General features: G+C 41.8%; 1 protein-coding gene across 1 annotated transcript; it reads right to left on the minus strand.

The window, feature by feature from the left end:
* Positions 1 to 620: 620 nt before the first annotated feature.
* Positions 621 to 19,220, minus strand: mrpl21 (mitochondrial ribosomal protein L21). Its single transcript, XM_080190459.1, has 7 exons — positions 19,068 to 19,220; positions 11,990 to 12,050; positions 3,937 to 4,022; positions 3,439 to 3,602; positions 3,190 to 3,242; positions 1,714 to 1,817; positions 621 to 899 (listed from the first exon to the last, which is right to left on the minus strand). Exons 1-7 carry the CDS (start codon positions 19,120 to 19,122, stop codon positions 835 to 837), a joined length of 588 nt encoding a protein of 195 aa, XP_080046585.1. The 5' UTR covers positions 19,123 to 19,220; the 3' UTR covers positions 621 to 834.
* Positions 19,221 to 19,342: the final 122 nt, after the last annotated feature.

The following is a 19,342-nucleotide window of genomic DNA, read 5'->3' on the forward strand; positions in this document are numbered from 1 at the left end:
TTAATTTCATTTGCTGTTTGGATTTTACAATTGTGACCTGATGTGACAAGACCCAAATAAATCCAAGTTCTTTTATTTTAACATTGTAACATGCTAAAGTGAACAGTATTTGAAAATATATTTCATGGATCCTTATTTATTCTATTTCAACTTGTCTAGGAGGGATTGATCTTATCACAAAATAGTTATTTTAAAAGTGCAGACAAATAATAAAGGGTGTTAATTAATTTTTTTTGTCTTAACTGCTGTTTTACTCATTGAAACCATGACTGAACAGAGACAAATGCACCACAGAGACCCTTAATTCCCCAGTTTGGTTAGAATTTAACTTTTTCTTTTTTGTTTCATAGTATGTTAATGACTCTCCCCTCTCCCTGTTATCCTTTAATGTTTACAGTTTAGGGTGCATACATACGTTTAGAAATAACACAAAGTTCTACGAATTCCAATGAAACAGAACATAAACACTCTTCTGCAGGATCCTGGTATAAAGATTTGCACACTTATCAACACCTGCAATTCTGCACCCACCCCTCTGTTGCTGAGGATGGACAAGTGAGTCTCTCCTCCCCTCCATGATAAGTGAGCTACCGAACAATGTTTAAAAGGGTCACCTGGAATCATTTGATTGAAAAAAAATTTATTTTCACATGTAGTACAGCCAATAACATAATTCTTCTTGACAATCTTCAAGTGACATTAGATAATACTACATGATCGAGAGTCCATAGGAATATAGATCCTGTGCCTGGATCTTTGGGTTTACAAAATGGTGCCCCTTTAACCTCATGATGTGACCAAGGCTATCCGGATGATATGAAATTGTCTGTACCATCAAGCCAGAGCTGGAGCAATTTCAATTGTGTTGATCCGAAGAACAGTCTGTGGTTGCACATTTACTGTGAAAGAGGAAAAAAAGTGTGATGATTCCAGTTAAACAAAGTCTGATGAGAGCAATGGAAAACTTTTAAGAGGTTAAGACCAGATCTAGAAATGAAAAGCCTAGCATCAAGAATAAGGATGCTGTGGTTATGACCATGGAGCATGAAGAGTAAAGAAAGGAAAATGCTTCAAACAAGGTAGTGCTACTGCTTCACAGTGCCAGGAATTCATGTTCAATTCCTGGCTTAGGTCGCTGTCTGTGCAGGGTCTGCACGTTCTCCCTGTGTTTGCGTGGGTTTCCTCTGGATGCTCCGGCTTCATCCCACAGTCTGAAAAAAGTGTGCTGGTTAAATGCATTGGCCATGCTAAATTCTCCCTTGGCGTACCCGACTCCATTGCAATGTTAATGTAAGCCTAGTTGTGACACTAATAAATAAACTTAAACCCAAGAGGGAGAATAGATTCAGTACAAAACTGCATGAAATTATTACGAAGTTAGGGATGGCATATAAAAGGAAAAGAAAACATTTTCGGTGATAAATAGAATGCAAACCAGCACTGAAGTTTATAAAAAATTTAAAATCAAATCATTGTTGTTGCTTCAAAGTGTATGTATTCATATATACTGTCACATGCAGAAAGTGACAGAAATATACTATATATAAGCTTGTCTGCAGGCATTCTTGGTTGCTAAGGAAGTGGTAGAAGCAGCAAAACTGTACACTGCATTTTGCTGAAGAATCTTCTAAATACTAAATGCTAATTTTTGCTACAATATATCAAAGCTGAAAGTCTTGTTAATATTATCCTCCACTGAGGATCTATACTTACTCCTTGTTCTACGGTAACGTTTTCTTCTTTTGAATCTGAAATGTATTTTTGGCCAAGATTCTGTCTTCTCAATGACAGTTGCCTCCACTCGCACAAGGTCTCGCCTACGAACAACAACTTGTATTCATATAGCACATTTAATGTAATAATATAAACCCCAGGGGCTTCACAAGAACTGAAATACACCAGCCTCACCATGACTCAAAATCACAACATGCATACCGTCATGATCAGACAAAATTAATTCCTTAAAAGGATTATACATTCTAACAAGCTGCACTAACCATTTTGAGCCAGAGAAAGCTTTGCTCAATATTTACAGATTTTAAAATAGGAAGTAACCACTCATTAAAATGTCTTCATCAATCATACTTGATGATCAAAAGTCGCCTTTGAGTTTGGTTATTGTAGATGTTTAATAGACATCTCTAATTGCTTTCACTGGCTGCAAATGTGTGTCCAATGCCAAAGCCTGGAGGTGAATCAGAATCTCTGCGGTATTGTTACAAACTCAAAATACTTCTCCACTGCCAAAGCAATGGTTAAATGCAAACTGTTGGCTCCCAGTGGATGGAGTCTTCCTGGGTTTCGAGGAGGGACTGGAAGGATTGTGAAATACCCATCAGGCCACTGACCCCATGTTCCTCCCTCTGAGTAAACTTGCCAGAAGCGGTCATCACCTGCAGAGACTACCCACCTGGCAGCATTTCTACAGTTTAGTACCCATGTCCAGGCTAATTGGGCCCCCTCATTGAGGGCAGAGCCTCAAGAGGCAGCCTGCTTAAAAGCTGGCTTGGGGGTGGTGGTGGGGGGGGCGTGGCAGAGGGGAGCTTCAAGGTCGCCTGTCCCACCAGTGCTTCCGCTCCAGATGGGTGGTCTTACACCTGAAGCCACTGTTTATATAATTAAATTTAATGGCTCTTCAGAGGACACTTCATGATGGAGGCACCCCTTCTGACAGTGGGCCTCCAGAGGCCACGTTCAGGAAGATTTCAGAGCTGACCTAACAGTCAGAGTGGGGTTGGGACTCAGAAATGGTTCCAACTCATGCACACGGCCTGATGAGTGAAGATTACCCACTGGATCCGTTTGTACTCCAGACCCCTTTTGTAACAAAAAGCAATCACTTTTGAGAAAAACAGATCTCCATCCCCTAGATCAGACTAGTTGCAAATCATGACTCCCAAATTATCCAATAAGCACTTCAGCGCAAGTAAAGAGCTGTGAACAAATCATTGATCTTTTCTCCCTAATTCAGAACAATATACCAATTAGGAAATGAGAGGGGAAATTAAGTACAATGTGGCATTAAAAAAAATTTTAGAATAATTTCTACATGTTCAAACTCATTTCATTACTTAGCACTTTGTAGACACACTTCAAAAGTCAAAGGTGCTTTCTGCACGGTGAGTGTGTAGATAATCTAAAAACAAGATTTAGTGTATGAATGAATCTTGTTGATTTTTACAATCTTACCCAAGAAGTGGCCGCCCAATTAGCGTGAAGTCACTTCCACCAACTAACAGAACCTGAAAGAAATTACATGCATCATGTGATTTTGAAAAAAACAAATTATCTCAAGGACACTGTCAACATTTATCGTAATGCACTTGCTCTTTACAATGGTGTTGATCAGATTATGATTAGAGCTCCCAGTAAAGCTGAAGTTACTTTTCATCTGATTAGATGGACGATATGCATTTCATAAGGTCACTCATTCTTTACCTTCTCTAACCTGATCCTGTCTCCACATTCTGCTTCAATATGATTTTCTATTAGGATCAAGTCTTCATTGGTTACTTTCCATTGCCGACTAGCAAAATGGATGACTGCAAATAGTCTGCCATATGCTCCCGTGGAGATCAGAGTCTTTACATTCTGTACAATCTCTGCAAACAAAATACAGATAACTGATCAAACTAGCCTTTTGGCATCACAACTATGACTTTCAGAAACCTTCTCAGCGTCTGGCTGATCAGCTCCAAGATAGCATCACATTTAGCCAAATAAGCTATCTTTTAGATCCTTCATTAGGAAGGAGTATCCGATTACATTAAAGTGCTGTGTTGGCACTGATTGTTAATATGAGATTGTGTCTCAAGTGCTCTGTGAGAATGATCATTAGGTTATACCCAGAAATGTTGTACAAGAAAAGTCTTTCAAACATTCCCATTAAGGTACAATCTATCAGATAATGTCAAGATGCATAATTTCAACTTTTACCAATGTGATGTTTGGCCTCTTCTGCAGGATCTGGCAATTGGACCTCAGACCATGGTGGTTTTGACAATGATGTTATTGCTTCCTTTCTGTTAGATTTAATTTAAAATGGCAAAAAACTGTAAATCACCTGTAAATTTAATTAACATATTCTTTGCTAAAACACAAAATTTATGAAACTATGAAGCTTTCACATTTATTAAGACTAATAACATTCAAAGCCATTGTGACAGGGTACCAAGCGATCTTGCAATTAAAAAATGACAGGCTTTATTTCTGGTAGAATGGTAAATACTACATGTATAATCTTTTAACTGAATTGTCTCAATAACTTGAAGTGAATACAAGCACTCTGACACATTAAACATTCATCATGGCAAAAAGACTTGTTACTACATGCAGATATTTTGTGTGAAAGTTGACCCCAGTTTTTCAGAAATCCAATCACATTGTGATTATTAGTTACATACCTGGTAAGTAGCATCATTTATTAATCTAAAAGGTACACATGGAACCTTCAGATTTTGCCTCTGCCAATTCTCTCAGCAATCCCACTGTTGACTGATAAATTCTGCACAGTCTATCATAATGTCTTTGAGAAAAAATATCAAGTCTGCAGCAGCAAGAGAATTTAATGTTTCAGAAAATAAATAGAGACTGGAGAAAGATAGAACATAGAACATTACAGCGCAGTACAGGCCCTTCGGCCCTTGACGTTGTGCCAACCTGTGAAACCAATCTAAAGCCCATCTAACCTGCACTATTCCAATATTATCCAATACACTAAAAAAAAGCCAAAAAATAAATGTGCCAGCAGGAGAAGACCATCCAAGTTAACTTTGAGTAAAAAAAGGTAGCAGAATGGGTTAATGAGCATCTGCAAAATGATACTATCATCAAGAGTCATTCGATTTTATATTCGCAGAGAAAACGAGATGGCATTCCCAGAATTCAAGGCCAGTGCCAGGTGTCACACAAGATTCAGAAAAAAAACATGATTTAGCACTCAGGCAGAAAACAAAAACTTCAATGTCTGCTACCTGGACTCGGCGCTAAAATCATTACATTCCACTGTTTGGTCACTAGACATAGAGAGAAGAATGGACTGTATTGGAAACATGGATGAAATAATGATGAATTTCGACATGCCAGCAAACAAAGCCATTAGCAAGATTATTGGAAAAAATGGTCCAAGTAAAGACGACTGGCCACAAGAAGACATGGTTTACAGAAGTTCCATCGTGATGGTACAAATTAGAGTTGAAGGTGATATTCAAGTGCAAAGATCTCCCCAGAGAGAAAGAGGTTGTCATCTATTTTCATGAGAAAGACTGGATGGACAAAGATGGATCACAGAAGTGCAGAATTTAACACCAATAAGACTCTGCAAAGAAAAACATTTCCTGATCTGGAACATGTTCAAACCCCATCTTATCGATGATATGGTCCATGATGTGAGATCAGCCAACACCAGTGAAGCAGTTGTTCCCAAAGATCCTACAAGTGTTGGTCAGCTCTTGGAAGTGTGTATAAATAAACCCCTCAAGGACAGTGTAAGGTGGAAAAACATTCACTAAAGCTGGAAATATGCAAGCACCCTTACCAGCACCATCATGCCAATGGGACATAAATGAACGAAATGTACTTGACAGTACCGACTACGATTACTTAGGGAATGCTGATGCCAATGTTACCAATATTAACCATGTTGATGGTGACCATGAAGATCCATATGATGTTGCTGTATAACCAAGCTATTGGGATGAATTGTTTGATGATTCAGATGATAATCAGAATGTTTTCAATGTGAGTACTGTATTACGGTATATGTTGGATGAAATGTATACACATGAAAATCTCTGTTCTCTGGCACACTCTAGGAATCGGAGGTAGAATCAAATATATCAGTTAACCGATATGGAGGTTGAGTTCCGTGTTTCCATCTAGTGAGAAAGCTCCTGGATCATCTTGTGGATATTGAGGTCTCATGAGAGGTGTGGGAGCGTGTGAATGGAGTGAACAGCACTGAGGGATGATGGTGTTACAGAGCAAGTTCAGGAAGCCAATTACTATTATTGGTAAGTTTGACATCTCCATTCAAAAAACAGATTCAATCCCAGAATTTCGGTCATTAAAGAAGTTGGTTTGGTAGAATACCATATAATGGATATTTTACTGTAACTTGCAATATTATAAATAAATGTTTGATAATTAATATGAATTCTTCAGTGCTGTTGGTTTTTACTTTATTCCATCACGACTGTCTTTTTGGGTCCAAATCGAGCAAGCATGTCAAGCTTTCAACAACATTATCAGTGTAAAAGTCAACCTCATAACTTTTGGTCTCAAATATCTAACTTTTACACGAGTGTATACAGTAAATCATTTTCCTAAATGGATTTCAAATTGGATGAATACCAGCAAGATCCACCTAATCTCCAGAGCAATTCTGTATCCAGAGTTATATAACTCTTATTATTCATTCAGTTGCTAGCTGTGTTTTGTGTTCTAGTCGCTAATGGGAATATGTTTTCTGAATTGTTCTCCTTTTGGGAGCTGACATTGGTTGGGGATATTTTGGAATGCTGCCAGCGACAAGCTGTGCCATAACTCTTGTTAGTTTGTGTACCGGTTGTCCTGATGCGAAACCTCATTAGTGGCATGACTGATTGATGAGAAGAATGCACCAAGAAGATAGCAAATCTATCGATTGTGATTTGTACACTTTCCAGCACAGCGATTGCAGAATCCACTGCTGGCAACTTGATCTTTGATGCTTAATTATCTCTACACTGATTCACTAATGGTTGAAATCTTGTCACATCTCTTGTTAGAGTTCACATGGAAACAAAATAGTATTGTTAATATTTTGCTGACAATCTGAAGATGTCAGCAAAAAAGTATGCCAAAAGAAGAGAAAAATCAATCTAAACCCCAGAGATAAAGTTGCAAAGCTTGTTTCGTCCTCTCTGGAAGGGAAATACGTGACAGCCATAATTGCATTATTAATAGGTGACCTCCAATCACTTATGCCAAGATTTCTTGCCACAACTGAATGTTGGAAGTTAATCTAAGAAATCTGCACTCACAGTTGATTTGGAAGTGAGAATGGTGCTTTAGAGGGGGTCTTGATGAAGCACTGCATAGAAAATTACAGCGTAGCGTGCAACTCATGTCACACCTTCTTCGGACTTTTGCACTGGAAAAATGTTTTTACGTGGAGGCACTTTTGAGGAAATTCTGGGCCATTCTTTTCTGAAATTAGACCTGAGTGAATCCATAATCATGCCAATATTTATAATGGGGCTCAAAAAGAAAAATTTGAAAGCTGTTCACTTAGATGCAGAAGCAGCAAAAAGATTTAAACTACCAATCACTCTACAGTGCAGTACTTTGGGGAAAGGGAATTTATTTTGAACAATGTGGTTACACTTTCCTTGTGATTTTGTGTAACTCAAGCAGCAAATGGAACAACAGATGTTTGAGAGTTACAGGATATACCCCACTGAAACATCTTAGAAACAGTGAACATTAAATTAGCCCATCATTATTACTGAGATAGCATTATAAGGCACTGAAAGATATCATTTGGACCTCCGTGCCTTATCTTTGAAAGAGCTATCCAATTTGTCCTATTGCCCGCTTTTTCTCTATAACCCTGAAAATTTTCCTCTCAATTATTTTTAAAATTCCCTTTGAATGTTACAACTGAATTTTCTTCCTTCATCCTTTCAGATCGTGCATTTCTGACCATAACTTCCTGCGTTTATAAAAAAAAAATTTCCCTTTGCTTCTTTTGCCAATTATCTTAAATCTGTTACCATCTTCAAATAGTTTCTCCTTCTACTGTTTACTGTATAATTGGCAATTACGACGACTTGATTGTGCCTTTAGTGAAATGAAACATCTCAAGGTACTCCATGGAAGCATTATAAAACAAAGTGTGTCATTGAGTCATCTTCGGATCAATTGCGACACCAAGGTTGTGAACCTTGGCTTATTCTCCCACAAACGTGAATTAGGAGCAGGAGTAGGCTATCCGGTCCCCTTGTGCTTGATCTGACGGTGGCTTCAGATTCAGTTTCTTGTCTACCCCCTTATATCCTTTGACTTCCCTACCAATCAAGAATCTATCTATTTGAACATGCAAATTAGGAGCAGGAGTGGACTGATACATGGGACAGGATTGAGAGCTAAGGAACAGAGTTTTGACTGGGTACTGAAAACAAGATTTCTCAGTATTGGAAGAATTTATATGAAGCATCCAGTACTGGATCAGTAAACAGTCTGATAATTTAGCAACAATGATGTGGAGTTGTCGGCATTGGACTGGGGTAAACACAGTAAGAAGTCTCACAACACCAGGTTAAAATCCAATAGGTTTATTTGGTAGTAAACACCACTAGCTTTCAGAGCGCTGCTCCTTTGTCAGGTGATTGAGGAGTTCTGATTACAAACAGGGCATATAAAGGCACACACATTTTACAGAATACTCATTAGAATGCAAATCTTTACAGCTAGTCAGCTGATCAAGTCTTAAAGGTGCAGACAATGTGAGTGGAGATAGCATTATGCAGAGGTTATAAAGATGTGTCGTCGCCAGTCAGCACAGTAAGTGAGATGTTGCAAGCCCAGGCAAGTCATGGGGGTTACAGATAGCGTGACATGAACCCAAGATCCCGGTTGAGGCCGTCTTCATGTATGCGGAACTTGGCTATCAGTTTCTGCTCAGCGATTCTGCGCTGTCGTATGTCGTGAAGGCTGCATTGGAGAACGTTTGTCCGAAGATCAGAGGCTGAATGCTCGTGACCGCTGAAGTGTTCGCCAACAGGAAGGGAACAGTCTTGCCTGGTGATTGTCGAGTGGTGTTCATTCATCTGCTGTCATAGCGTCTGCATGGTCTCCCCAATGTACCATGCCTCGGGACATCCTTTCCTGCAGCGTATCAGGTAGACAATGTTGGCGGAGTTGCAAGAGTATGTGCCGTGTACCTGGTGGATGGTGTTCTCACATGAGATGATGGCATCCATGTCAATGATCCGGCATGTCTTGCAGAGGTTGCTATGACAGGGTTGTGTGGTGTCATGGTCACTGTTCTCCTGAAGCTGGGTAGTTTGCTGCGGACAATGGTCTGTTTGAGGTTGTGCGGTTGTTTGAAGGCAAGAAGTGGGGGTGTGGGGATGGTTTTGGCGAGATGTTCGTCTTCATCAATGACGTGTTGAAGACTCCGGAGAAGATGTCATGGCTTCTCTGCTCCGGGGAAGTACTGGATGACGAACACTACTCTGTCCACCGTGTCCCGTTTTTGTCTTCTGAGGAGGTTGATGCGGTTTTTCGCTGTGGCGTGTCGGAACTGTTGATTGATGAGTCGAGCGTCATATCCTGTTCTTATGAGGGCATCTTTCAGCATTTGGAGGTGTCTGTTGCGATCCTCCTCGTCTGAGCAGATCCTGTGTATATGGAGGCACACAGTGGTCAGAGTACCTTTGTCGTCCAGTACTTTCCCGGAGTGGAGAAGCTACGACATCTTCTCCAGAGTCTTCAACACGTCATTGATGAAGACGAACATCTTGCCAAGGCCATCCCCACACCCCCACTTTTTGCCTTCAAACAACCGCACAACCTCAAACAGACGATTGTCCACAGCAAAGTACCCAGCCTTCAGGAGAACAGTGACAACGACACGACACAGCCCTGTCATAGCAACCTCTGCAAGACATGCCGGATCATTGATACGGATGCCATCATCTCACACGAGAACACCATCCATCAGGTACACAGCACATACTCTTGCAACTCGGCCAACGTTGTCTACCTGATACGCTGCAGGAAAGGATGTCCTGAGGCATGGTACATTGGGGAGACCATGAAGATGCAACGAAAACGGATGAATGAACACCGGTCGACAATCATCAGGCAAGGCTGTTCCCTTCCTGTTGGTGAACATGTCAACGGTCATGGACATTCGGCCTCTGATCTTTGGGTAAACGTTCTCCAAGGGGGCCTTCACGACATACGACAGGGCAGAGTTGCTGAGCAGAAACTGATAGCCAAGTTCTGTACACATGGGGATGGCCTCAACCAGGATCTTGGGTTCATGTCACACTATCTGTAACCCCAATGACTTGCCTGGGCTTGCAACATCTCACTTACTGTCCTGTCTGGAGTCAATACATGGCATTAAGCATAGGTTAAAAAGATATCTCCACTCACGTTGTCTGCACCTTTAAGACTTGATTAGCTGACTAGCTGTAAAGACTCACATTCTGATCAGTATTCTGTAAACTGTGTGTGCCTTTATATGCCCTGTTTGTGATCAGAACTCCCCACTCACCCGACAAAGGAGCAGCGCTCTGAAAGCTAGTGGCGTTTACTACCAAATAAACCCGCTGAACTTTAAGCTGGTATTGTGAGACTTCTTACTGAATTTAGCAACAATCCAGGAGTTGAAAGAAGTGCTTGTGAAGCACCATCAGTGCACATGTAAAAACTAGCACTGTGCCTTTGGATGATGTTGCCAAGGGATAGCATGTAGCTGAGAAATAGGAAGATGAATCCTTGAGGCACACCAGAAGAAATGGTGCAGCAATAGGAACAGAAGCTGTTGTAAGTGATTCACTGGCCATGATTAGATAAACAAGAATGGGCAAGAAACAGCGAATGGGGATAGGGGGTGATCTGTAACTAACAGATTCACAGGGATCAGTGCTGGGACTGCAATTGTTTACAAAATATATTAATGACTTGGAGGAAGAAAGTGAATGTACTGGAGCCAGATTAACAGACAAGACAAAAACAGGTGGAAAGGCAAATTGCGAGAGGGATATAAACAGCTTACAGAGAGATATTGATAGGTTAAATAAGTGGGCAAAAAACTGGCCAATGGAATATAATGTGGGAAAATGTGAAGTTGTTCATTTTGGAAGGAAGAACAAAAGAAGAGTGTTATTTAAATGGAGAAAAACTGCAGAAAGCTGCAACACAAAGGAATTTGGGGCTTTCTATGCATGAAACACAGAAAGCTGGCACACAGGTGCAGCAGGTTAATCCAGAAGGCTAACGGATTGTTGGTCCTTATTTCAAGGGAGTGGGAGTCTAAGAGTGGGTAGTCTTGCTGTAACTGTACAAGGTACTGGTGAGACCACATCTGGAGTACCGCAAGCAATTTTGGTCCCTTGATTTAAGTTTTTTTTAAGTTTATTTGAGTGTCACAAGTAGCCTTATATTAACATTGCAATGAAGTTACTGTGAAATTCCCCTAGTTGGCACACTCCAGCATCTGTTCGGGTGAGGGAGAATTTAGCATGGCACCTAACCAGCACGATTTCAGACCATGGGAGGAAACCAGAGCACCGGAAGAAAACCACTCAAAGATGGGGAGAAATGCAGACAGTGACCCAAACAGGGACTTGAACCTGGGTCCTCCGTGCAGTGAGGTGCCAATTTAAGGGAAGATATAACTTAATTGGAGACAATTCAGAGAAGGTTCATTAGGATGGTCCCCGGTATGGAGGGATTATCTTATGAGGAAAGATTGAACAGATTGGGATTCTATGCAATGGAATTTGGAAGAAGAGAGGTGATTTCATTGAAATATATAGGATTGTTAAGGGGCTTGACAGGATAAATGCTGAGAGGATGTTTCCCCTCATGGGAGATTCTAGGACTAGAGGGCATAGTCTCAGAATAAAGGATGCCAATTTAAGACTAAGATGAGGAGTAATTTCTTCTCTGAGGGTTGAGAGTCTTTGAAACTCTGCCATCAAGAGCTGGGGTGGGGGGGGGCGGTGGTGCAGAGTTCTTGTATATATTTAAGGCTGAGATAGGCAGATAGATTTTTTGATCAGTGAAGGAACCAAAGGTTATGGGGAGAGAGCAGGAAAGTGAACCTGAGGAATGTCAGATCAACTACGATCCTATTTAATGGAGGAGCAGGTTTGAGGAACTGAATGGCCTATTCCTGTTCCTATTTATGGTCTTACGGAGAGCAATCTCTTCCAGTTGGACAACCATGGAGAAACATTGACTTATAAATAGCAACTAAATAACTGGTTACCTTGGCTGAATCACACTGCTTTGAGAACTTTGGTATCTTGCTGCGGACGACAATGAAGACACTAAGAAAAGAGAATACTATTTGTTACACAGTGTGTGTATATAACAAATCTAAATCTAAAACTGCTTTTTGAATCTTTGTAACAACACAAGTCAAATTTGTTTTTGAATAAAACATGTTCTGTTCTTGTAGCTTCTTTGAACATTTAACATTTATAGTAAAGAAGTATTTCTATTTTTGTGTCTTCCTTTGTTGAATTCTGAACACTTACTGTGCTTCTTTCAGTCCAATGAAATGTTCAAAGTCTTTTGTTTTCAAGAATAAAACTATTTTGTTCACTTCTTCCTCCACCTCCCCACCCTGCAGCCAAGGCTAAATTCAAGATGGAGGTCTGTTCGTTATGGAGAATATTTTCTTCTACATGTTAAGTTGTCCTATACCGTACACAGTTGCATCTTCTGCACTGTCTGTATAACACTGGCCATTACACAAGAGCATAAGAAACCCTTGGCTTTACTATTAGAGGAATCAAGTACAAAAACAAGGAAGCTATGCTAAGCCTTTCTGAAATACTGGTTAGGACTCAGCTGGAATAGTGTTCAGTTCAGTGCACTACAATTTAGGAAGGACGTTGGAGCCTTGATATAGAAGAAACTTACTAGAATGATACCAGGGATGAGTAACTTTGATTGTGTGGATAGACTGGAGCATCTAAGGTTGATCTCCATTGAGCAGAGAGGACGAAGAGGAGATTTGATAGAAGTATTCAAAACCATTTGATAGGGCAAATAAGGAGAAACTGTGCCTGAAGAGTCAGTAATTGGAAGGTACAGATTTAAAGTGATTGGTGAAAGAACCAGAAACAATAGAAGAAAACTTGCTGTGCTCTGGAATGCAATGCTATAAGCACAACAGAAGCAGATTCAAATCAGAATTGGTTAAATACTTAAAAAAAAACTGTGCAGGGCTGCAGGGCTAAAGCAGGGGAATGGGATTAATTGGATTGTCTTATCGATGAGCTGACACAGGCACAAAAGGCTAAATGACAACCTCCTGTGCCGTATTTTCATAAGATTTGATTATCTGATTAATATACCTACAATTTATTACGGTCCATTATGCTCAAATACAGTCCACAACTCATGTCACTGAACATCAAACAAAGTGCACAATTATTACTGAAAAGGCACATGAGATACCGCTCCTCTGTGCTAGATTCTGGTTTATCTCATCCTGCCACATTAATTTAAACTTTCACTAACAGGAGTCTTACAATACAGAGGAGGCCCTTCAGCCCATTGAGTCTGCACCGACAAAACTACACTAAATCTGCACAAATCCCACTTTTCAACATTTAGCCCATAGCCTTGAATGTTACGACATTTCAGGTACTCATCCACGTACTTTTTAAAGGTTGTGAGGTATCCCATCTCTACTACCCTTGCAGGCAGTGCATTTCAGACTCCCACCATCCTCTGATGAAAAATGTTTCCACAAATCCCCTCTAAACCTCCAGCCCCTCACTTAAAATTATATTCTCTTATTATTGACCCTTTAGCTAAGGGGAACAGCTGCTTCCTATCCACTTTGTCCATAACCCTCATAATCATATACACCTCAATCAGGTCCTCTCTCCACCTTTTCTGCTCTAAAGAAAGCAACCCAAGCGAGCCTCTCTTCAAAGTTCAAATGCTCCATTCCAGGCCACATCCTGCTGAATCTTCTCTGCATCCTCTCCAGTGCAATCACATCCTTCCTATCGTAAGGCAACCAGAACTGCACACATTATTCCAGCTGTGGCCTAACCAAAGTTTTGTACAGCTCCAACATAAATGTGAGGTGGTGCATTTTGATAGATTGAATCAGGACAGGACTTACTCAATTAATGGTAGGGCACTGGGGAGAATTACAAAACAGAGATTTAGGGGTACAGGTTCATAGCTCCTTGAAAGTGGAGTCACAGGTGGACAGAGTGTTGAGGAAGGCATTCAGCATGCTTGGATCATTGGTCAGAACAATGAATACAGGAGTTGGGATGTCTTGTTGAATTTGTAAAAGACATTGGTAAGGCCACACTTGTAATACTGTGTACAGTTCTGGTCACCCTATTATAGAAAGGATATTATTAAACTAGAAAGAGTGCAGAAAAGATTTACTGGATGCTACCAGGACTTGATGGTTTGAGTTATAAGGAGAAGCTGGACAGACTGGGACTTTTTTCCTCTGGAGCATAGGAGGCTGAGAGGCGATCTTATAGAGGTCTATAAAATAAGGAGGGCCATAGATCAACTAGATAGTCAATATATTTTCCCAAAGGTAGGGGAGTCTAAAACTGGAGGGCATAGGTTTAAACTGAGAAGGGAGAGATACAAAAAGGTCCAGCGGGGCAATTTTTTCACACAGCAAGTGGTGAGTGTTTTGAAGAAGCTGCCAGAGATAGTAGTAGAGGCAAGTACAATTTTGTCTTTTAAAAAGCATTTAGACAGTTAACATGGTTATCGAAGGATATGGGCCAAATGCGGGCAATTGGGACTCACTTAGAAGTTTAAAAAAAGATGGGCATGGACAAGTTTAGCTGAAGGGTCTGTTTCCATGCTGTAAACCTCTCTGATTTGATAATCTCTCTGCTCTTATAATCTATATCATGACTGATAAAGGCAAGTATTCCGTATGTCTTAACAATCCTATTCTGCTGCCTTCACGGATCTGTGGGCAAGCACCCCAAGATCTCTGTGTTCCTCAAAGCTTCCTAGTACTTTTAAAACATTGAGTACTCTAAGCTCTCAGCAAGAACATAAATTCTAGCATTGTTCATATGCAACACATGCATCTTGTGCAGATGTTACTCCCACTCCATCACTGCCCCCGAAACAGACTCCAACATCCCAGCAATCTGCAACCCTCACTTGTGAACTACTTCTCCAGTCATGTGTTAACCAGCACCTTACTCACTCACAGCAACCCTGAGACTACTACCTTTTTAGGCCAAATTTTTAATATTTTTTCTTTCACCTGGAACTCAGCCTGAAGGACTGCAATACTTTTTCTACCCAAGTAATTTCATTAGTGCCAACATGGGCCAATACTTCTACCTGTTTCCAGTCTTATCACAGAACAACCCGCATTCTTATCAAAACCTCTGTGATTACATTTCTACTCTTTCTTTTTCCCGTGTGCAGTCATTTATTAAAGTTCATTTATTAGTCACAAGTATGCTTACATTAACACTGCAATGAAGTTACTGTGAAAATCCCCTAGTCATCCCACTCTGGCACCAGTTCAGATACACTGAGGGAGAATTCAGTATGGCCAATGCACCTAACCAGCATATCTTTCAGACTGTGGGAGAAAACATGCTCTGGAGGAAACCCACGCAGACACGGGGAGAATGTGCGGAGCTTGCACAGTCACCCAAGCTGCAAATCGAACCTGAGTCCCTGGCGCTGTGATGCAGCAGTGTTAACTATTGTGCCATTCCCAGTGTATCTGTGTCCAGTATCGTGAAGTACTCACAGAAAATAGGATGCACATATCCTTGCTGTACTTGCATGGTTGTCAATCACTGACCCCATTAATACACTGAGACCATGACCACCAAAACACTTGACATGATGCTCTAAAAGTCAAAGTAACTGACTGCTAAAAAATTTACAAATACTAAAATAGTAAGAGAGTTAACTGAAGGCAGTGATAATGATATCTGTTAATCTAAGACATGATAAAATTTAATATCAAGTAGATTTCTACAATGAAAAGGAAACAATTTTAATAAAACATTGGTGTGGACAATTAAATTGAGTGGTGACACTCTGGCCTCCAAGTCAGAAGGCTGCAGAGTCCAGCCCTACTCGAGACTTATGAATCATAGAAATCATAGAAACCTGACAGTGCAGAAACAGGCCATTTGGCCCATCGAGTCTGCACCGACCACACACGAAATAGGAGCAGGAGTAGGCCATCTAGCCCCTTGAGCCTGCCCCACCATTCAATAAGATCAGGGCTGATCTGGTAGTGGTTCAGTTCCACTTACCCGCCTGCTCCCCATAACCCTTAATTCCCTTATTGGTCAAAAATCTATCTACCTGTGACTTAAACACATTTAACGAGGTAGCCTCCACTGCTTCAATGGGCAGAGAATTCCAAAGATTCACTACCCTCTGGGACAAGAAGTTCCTCCTCAACTCTGTTCTAAACTGACTCCCCCTTATTTTGAGGCTGTGCCCTCTAGTTCTTGTTTCCAGTGTAAGTGGAAATAATCTCTCTGCTTCTACCCCCTTCATTATCTTATACATCTCTATAAGATCTCCCCTCAGCCTTCTGAAGTCTGAGTACAGGCCCAGTCTACTCAATCTCTCCTCATAAGCCAACCCCCTCATCTCTGGAATCAGCCTGGTGAACGTTCTCCGCACTCCCTCCAAAGCCAATATATCCTTTCTCAAATAAGGGGACCAAAATTGCGCACAGTACACCAGGTGTGGCTTCGCCAGTGCCCTGTACAGTTGCAGCAAGACCTCCCTGCTTTTGTATTCTATCTCCCTCGCGATAAAGGCCAACATTCCATTTGCCTTCTTGATCACCTGCTGCACCTGCAGACTGGGTTTTTGTGATTCATGCACAAGGAACCCCAGGTTCCTCTGCACAGTAGCATGTTGTAATTTTTCACCATTTAAATAATAATCCATTTTACTATTATTCCTTCCAAAGTGGATAATCTCACACTTGCCAACATTATACTCCATCTGCCAGATCCTTGTCCACTCACTTAGCCTATCCATATCTCTCTGCAAACTTTCTGTGGTCTCCATGCAATTTGCTTTCCCACTCATCTTTGTGTCACCCGCAAACTTTGTTACCCTACACTCAGTCCCCTCCTCCAGATCATCTATGTATATGGTAAACAGTTGAGGCCCCAGCACCGACCCCTGTGGCACGCCATTAGTCACCAACTGCCAACCAGAAAAGCACCCATTTATTCCAAATCTCTGCTTTCTGTTAGATAGCCAATTCTCAATCCACGCTAACACTTTACCCCCAACTTTGTGTACCTTAATCTTATGCAGCAACCTTTTTGTGAAGCACCTTTTCGAATGCCTTCTGGAAATCTAAAAACACCACATCCACCGGTTCCCCTCTGTCAACCGCACTCGTTACATCTTCACAAAAATCCAGTAAATTCATTAAACGTGACTTTCCCTTCATGAATCCATGTTGCGTCTGCTTGATTGCACCATTCTTTTCCGGGTGTCCTGCTATTTCTTCCTTAATGATAGATTCCAGCATTTTCCCAACTACAGATGTTAAGCTAACTGGCCTGTAGTTACCTACCTTTTGTCTACCTCCCTTTTTAAACAGTGGCGTTACATTAGCGGTTTTCCAATCAGCTAGCACTTCCCTGGAGTCCAGCGAATTTTGATAAATCCCACCCAGGTACTACCCCTATATCCTTACATATTTACCTGCTAATCCCTCTAACCTACGCATCTCAGGATTCTAAGGGGCAATTTTTAGCATGGCCAATCAACCTAACCCACACATCTTTGGACTGAGGGAGGAAACCAAAGTACACGGAAGAAACCCACGCAGACACAAAGAGAATGCGCAAACTCCACACAGACAGTGACCCAAGACAGGAATCGAACCCAGGTCCTTGGACCTGTGAAGCAGCGGTGCTACCCACTGTGCTACCGTGCCACCCAACACATAACCCGGGTTAACACTCTAGTGCCAGTGCTGTGGGAATTGCTGCACTGTTACTGGTGCTAACTTTCAGACAAAATGTTAAACCAAGACTCTGTTCTTTCAGATGAATGTTATAGATGCCAGGCACAACTTTAAAGGTGGGGAGGGGTTCCCAGTGTAGACAAATATTTATTCATCAACAGATATCTGGTCACTAGCATTATGTTGTTTGTGGGACCTTGCTGGGTGCAAGTTGGCTGCCATATTTCCAACACCTCAACAATGTCTACATTTCAAAAATGCTTCATTTGCTGCAAAGCACCTTGAGATGTTCTGAAGGCACGCAAGGTGAAATGACCACCTGACCACATCCCTGCCTTCCTGTCCCAAGCTGTGGAGGATAACTGGAGTTCATGTTTTTCATAAGCCAATCAACTCTTGCAACTACCATATCTATGGTTCTTCTCACACTACTTGCTCCAAGGACTACATTTCATTTTCCTAATTTCTGTCACACGTATTCTGATGATATATTTTTCAGTACTGTCAGCTCTGATGAAGGGTCATCCAAACTCGAAATGTTGACTCTACTCTCTCTCCACAGATGCTGTCAGACCTGCTGAGATTTTTTCAACATTTTCTGTACATTCATAGAAACCCTACAGTGCAGAAAGAGGACATTTGGCCCATCAAGTCTGCACCAATCACAACCCCTCTCTCAGGCCCTACCCCCATATTCCTGCATATTCACCTGCTAATCCCTCTAACCCACACATCTCAGGACACTAAGGAGAAATTTTAGCATGGCCAATCAAACTAACCGGCACATCTTTGGACTGAGAGGGGAAACCCATGCAGACACGAGGAGAATATGCAACCTCCACACAGACAGTGATCTATGCCAGGAATCTAACGCAGGTCCCTGGAGCTGTGAAGCAGCAATGCTAACCACTGTGCTACCGTGCCATTTATTCCTCTTGTCTGCATCGACCCATCAGTCTCTGCCAGTTCCAGAGTGCTGCCACCATGAAGCATTCTATATGACAGGCCTTCCCCTTTGTTCTTCTTACATTCTCTCCCTCCATCTCTCCACCCACCTTTCTCTTGCATTAAACCGATTATATTTTAAGCTTTTTCTAGTTCTGCTGAAAGGTCACCGAACTGAATGTGAACTTTGTTTCTCTCTCCAGCCGGACCTACTGAGTACTGCCATTATTTTCTGGTTTAATTTTACAATTTACGTGGAGCCAGGGCAGGATGTCCTAAATAGAACCTGGCCTCTAAGACAGAAGGTTGCAGAGTCTAGTCCTACTCGAGACTTAAACACATAACCCAGGCTAACACTCCACCAACACCGGCTTCCAAGGCTCAGGGGCCCTACCGCGGTCCCCGCTCTTACCGGCCGCCCGGACTCGACTCCAGCTGCCGAGAAACCGCCCACAGCTCAGCGCCATCGCCCCCCGGCCTCAGGGAGCAAAATAGCCACAGCTCCGGGGGAAGCACAAAATGGACGGACCCGGAGCGTGAGGCCGGGGGAGGGGATAGAGGGACGGACCCGGTGTGTGAGGCCGGGGGAGGGGATAGAGGGACGGACCCGGAGAATGAGGCCGCGGGAGGGGGTAGAGGGACGGACGCGGAGCGTGAGGCCGGGGGAGGGGATAGAGGGACGGACGC

This window comes from Carcharhinus amblyrhynchos, chromosome 6 (genome assembly GCF_965287045.1).
Source record: "Carcharhinus amblyrhynchos chromosome 6, sCarAmb.v2.hapA, whole genome shotgun sequence".
In the NCBI taxonomy this organism is placed as follows: Eukaryota; Metazoa; Chordata; class Chondrichthyes; order Carcharhiniformes; family Carcharhinidae; genus Carcharhinus; species Carcharhinus amblyrhynchos.

Coding starts and splice junctions, on each gene's coding strand:
- mrpl21 (XM_080190459.1), bottom strand. CDS start 19,122: ATGGCGCTGAGCTGTGGGCGGTTTCTCGGCAGCTGGAGTCGAGTCCGG. Junction 12,051..19,067: donor GAGTCGAGTCCGGGCGGCCG/GTAAGAGCGGGG, acceptor CTCTTTTCTTAG/TGTCTTCATTGTCGTCCGCA. Junction 900..1,713: donor ACGTTACCGTAGAACAAGGA/GTAAGTATAGAT, acceptor CCTCTTTCACAG/TAAATGTGCAACCACAGACT.